Raw genomic sequence first — 4,505 nt, forward strand, 5'->3', positions numbered from 1 at the left:
CTCCCTCAAAAAAATATGCTTGAATGAAATATGACATCGAAAAAACACATCGCTGCTGAGCCTTTCTGTTTTGACTACTTACAAGACAGATAAAAAGCGCTTGTGCTTCCCCTCCTGTTCCGAGATCTTGATTCTTCTTTTATTCTGAGTCCGTCTGGTCGAGCAGTTTTTTTCTCGACCATTTCTGTATCTCCCAGTTTATTCCACTTTCCAGTTATATCTGTGTCAAGTGATCATTTTATGTGGCTTGTGACTCGTTTACTAACATCTTCCTCAAAACTCATAAATTTTAGTAAACAACTATAGTTATGTCTCAGGTCCTTTCATTGTATTCACTCACTAGCTACAACTTTTTGTCCTTGGAGTTTCTAGACATTCCTACTGAATGAATAAACTAACTTTAGATATTAAAAATACTTTCATATAGACACACAAATGTAAATTCACAAATAATTACACTAATCATTGGTGAATATATCAGAAACCGATATTTTAGCAAAATTTACCATATTTTTTTTAGAATCGCCAATAGTGCGTCTCAAAGATTTACTGATCTTTTTAGGTGTTTTAGGACAGTGGCCTTTCTCTCTAAATGAAAGAAGTTTAGCATCAGTTCACTTCTCGCAGAGCAAAAGCTGCCTTTGTTCATCATGCACCATCTTAGTCCTATAACTAACCATATCTAGCAAAAGTCTGAGTGCCTCTTGTTCTCCTGAGAGACAAAATATTAGCGAAAAGAATTACTCCCTTCTGGCGTTCTAGTTGCGGACAGTTACTGCCAAGGAAGCCTCAGGATTATAAGTACTACATTGCAATAACTGACCTTTGAAATCTTGAAGTATATAAGCAAGTTACATAATAGAAAAGAGGTTAATAGAAAGACGTAAAAAATATGGCTTACCAGCTAGCTAGAACATTAGAGAGGTAAGCAGATATAGTATAGAATGGGATACAGATTAGAAGCCTCCACATCAGCCTACCTATGAAAAATATATCTGCATAAAAATTTTCACCAAAAGTACCTTACTTCACTTTCATTTCTAACAAACTTCATTATAATGTCTAATTCTTGTTCCTTTTTTTGTTTTTGCGCACAGGTGGTGCTGTTGGTAACTGTGATATGTATAACGCTGCCGATTAACCTTGTGCTCAGCTGGCCAGCCGTACTCCCTAAACTTGAGGAGGACACTGCCGACTTCACCGTTACCAAGGAGGATGTTTCTTGGCTGGGTAAGTGAAGCAAAATGGGTTCTTCAAATGACACTCTGATTTTATAAATATGAAAAAAAATATGTTCAGGCCAATCTCTGCAATGCATTGCTTTTCTGTGGAACGAATTCAAACCAAAACCTTGAGCTTTTAATATTTGTGAGATAACTACGACTTTCTCACTCTGTTTATCAGTCTGCCTGAATCAGTTTTCAGAACATGAATAAAGCCCTTTTTTATTTTCACTGTGGCATGGAGTAGTGAAAGGAACAGAGAGCTAATCGTTCTATGTTTTTTTAAACACTGAGTACACAACTGCATGAACAATGTGGGCTATATCGCATCCTAACTTTAGTATTTGTGGCATTTAGTTTACTTATCATTCCTTATGTCTGTTCTTTAAAAACTCTTTAATTTTTTTTTTTGTTATGCAGGTAAATCTTGCTCTCATCATTTTTGTCTTCGATAAAAATTTTTTCTCCTAGCGAAAGCGCGCAGAGCGTAAGTGAAAAATCGATTGAAAAGTTAAATCCAGTTAAATTTTCATGACAAGAATACGGTTTTGGGTGCCATTAATTTTCATTTTAGAAACTTTGATCTAAGTAATATTGGTCAGAGGCAAACCGTGAGCTAAAACTTTTTACCAGTAGGTATTTGTTATTTTGAAACAGTCTCAAGCTTCACTGTCGTTAACAGTAACATTGCCCAATCCCACACTCTTCCTTTGCAGTATCAGTTGTGTTTATCATCGGCATCTTTGTCTCCACGTTTGCTGGATCCCTGCTGGAGCTGCTGGGACCAAAACGTTTGGTTCTTTTGGCTCTGTTACCAAAGGCTGCCTTTTGGTTACTGATGGCTTTCACCCCGTACTTGTCTCTCCTATACCTGGGACGCGTTGGATTAGCCTTTGTCAATTGCTTCCTCTGCGCAGCTTTTCAGCCCTTGCTGGCTGAAATAAGCACCCCAGAGAAACGGGGACTTGTCGCTGCTTCTTCTGAAATTGCAGCTGCTGCCGCCATGTTGATTGGGTACATGCTTGCCAATTTTCTCTCGTGGAGGCCTGCCACAGCCATACCTGCTGCTCCGTGCATGTTGATCTCGTTGCTGATGTATTTTGTTCCAGAGGTAATAAGTTGGGTGGAGACATAAAATAGAAAGTAAGAGACTATCTGTCGAAGACCACTTTTACCAAAACAAATGTTTCCTCTGTACCACACTTCACTCACTACCTTAGGGCACCAGGTTGCAAACTTTTAAAAGATCCTAATTTTTTCAGTCACCCTACTGGTTAGTGAGAAAGAATAGGATAGAGGAGGCTGAGCGATCTCTACGGCGATTAAGAGGACCCAAATGTGACGTGAGCAATCAGTTGAATTCTGTGATCACAGCTGCATCAGATAATAAGACATCTATTTCCTCTCAGGTTGGTACATGACTTCCTGCTCTTCATTACAAAGATGTGAGCGTGTTTGTGTATGTGTTGATTTCAGATGTGAGCTCTCCTGACCGTTTATGTGACAATCTGTAATTAATCTACAGTTTATTCTAGATGGCCATACTTACTGACCAAGGATTGCCCCATGATAATCATACATTTTTATAAAATTACAAATCTGATGAGGGAACAAAAGGAATTAAAATTATCTGATTAACTGACGTCATTTAGATAATTATCGCAATCTTTATTCCAGATAACGCAGCTAAAGAAGCGAGAAAATGGAATGCCAGTATTTCTCCTCTGGGTAGTTTTTGTCCTGAGAGAGTATGGAGGAAAGAATGCCATGTTCTCGTACTCTGTCTACACATTCCACCAAGCGAAAGTGGAAATAGACCCATTCATCTGCACAATGATACTTGGTGCCATAAGGTTAATTGGACATACGATCTCTGCCTTCACAATAGACTATGTAGGCAGGAAGCCCTTTATTGGTGGGAGCTCCCTAGTCTGTGGCCTCTCAGTGCTAGTCAGTGGCATCTTCTTGGTCCTAGAGTTGCCTGGAAAATCTTGGGTGAGCCTGGGTCTTCTGCTGTTGTTCGTCATTTCCTACGGTCTGGGAATGGGGCCAATTCCGTGGGTGTATATAGGGGAGCTCCTTCCAACCCCTGTGAGACCCTTGGGTTCTTCCCTGATGGTATTTACATACAACTTTGGGGGTTTTGTCATGAATTATGCCTTCTTCAAGATTATCTCAAAACTTGGTTTAGGACTAACTCTTGTCATATTCAGTGTGCCAAATTTCTTTATTATGCTTATTGTTATTTTGTGGCTTCCTGAGACAAGAGGTCGTTCCCTGGAGGAACTTCAAGATGTATTCCGCAGTAAAAGTGCATCTAGTCCTGAAAATTAATAATATTGTTAATTTATTTTCTCAGGGCATGATAACGCTGCAGCCAATTAGGGGTCTTGATGCCTCTGGTTAACCATATTCTGTTAACTTTTCACAACCAAATGTTTACCACAAGTCTGTTCTTTGGTTTTATCCTAAAATACTACTTAACAGGCTGGAGACAGTTGAAAATAATGCTATCGTACAATGGAATAAAAATTAATTCATACATTTTATTGACTTCGGTGGTGAGGCGACTGAGATAACCTAGACAGAACGGCGTTCCTAAAAGAAAGCAAAGTTTCTCTTGGAGTTACCCATTTCGATATTTGATGATTAGCCGAGGCAACTAACTCTAATCATAGAAACCAATTCGTTGCAGAGGAGCTATAAAAAAGTAATTAAAAATCAGGAACACTTAAGTTTTACCTGGGAACTCTTATGCAAGTTGAATGGTATTGCCTAAGGAACGATTGTTGGAACAATTTCACAGTTGCTTGTAGAGTTCCTTCCACGAATCCAACCACATGAGACATATGGGGGTTTGTCTTGAAATTCTACTCAGACTTGATCTAGGATTAAAGCTCCTTATATTCATTACACCAAATTTTGTTGTCATGCTCTTTGTTATCCTCTGACTTCCTCAGCAGAAAGGCTGCTCATCAGAGAATCTTGAAGCAGCATTTTGCAATAAGAGTAAGTCTAGTACCGGAGCATTGTAATCATTCATGATGTTTTGTAAGCTCAGGACTGGCAGTTTCAAAAATGTCAACATGAAAACACTACACTGTTTGGCTGTCTCTGGCTAGCCATATTGTTAACTTCTAAAAAAATGTTTAGGACGAAACTGCTTTGTTTTAATTTTTCCATGCCATTTCATGTGAATGAGATTATTAAAGATATTGCTGTATGAAAATGGATTAACTGTTAACATATTTTTAATGAGATTAAAGGCACATAAAAACAAGA

At 38.5% G+C, this 4,505-nt stretch overlaps 1 protein-coding gene across 1 annotated transcript in view; it reads left to right on the forward strand.

Moving 5' to 3' along the window:
* The window catches only part of LOC136851526 (facilitated trehalose transporter Tret1-like), a 6,139-nt gene extending 1,733 nt beyond the window's left edge, over positions 1-4,406 (forward strand). The window contains exons 3-6 of the mRNA XM_067125756.1: positions 1,098-1,230; positions 1,940-2,334; positions 2,486-2,632; positions 2,901-4,406. Of these exons, the coding sequence (XP_066981857.1) occupies positions 1,098-1,230; positions 1,940-2,334; positions 2,486-2,632; positions 2,901-3,557 (1,332 nt within the window). The 3' untranslated portion in view covers positions 3,558-4,406. The remainder of the gene's footprint in view (positions 1-1,097; positions 1,231-1,939; positions 2,335-2,485; positions 2,633-2,900) is intronic.
* Positions 4,407-4,505: the final 99 nt, after the last annotated feature.

The sequence above is a fragment of the Macrobrachium rosenbergii genome, chromosome 23, assembly GCF_040412425.1.
Source record: "Macrobrachium rosenbergii isolate ZJJX-2024 chromosome 23, ASM4041242v1, whole genome shotgun sequence".
In the NCBI taxonomy this organism is placed as follows: Eukaryota; Metazoa; Arthropoda; class Malacostraca; order Decapoda; family Palaemonidae; genus Macrobrachium; species Macrobrachium rosenbergii.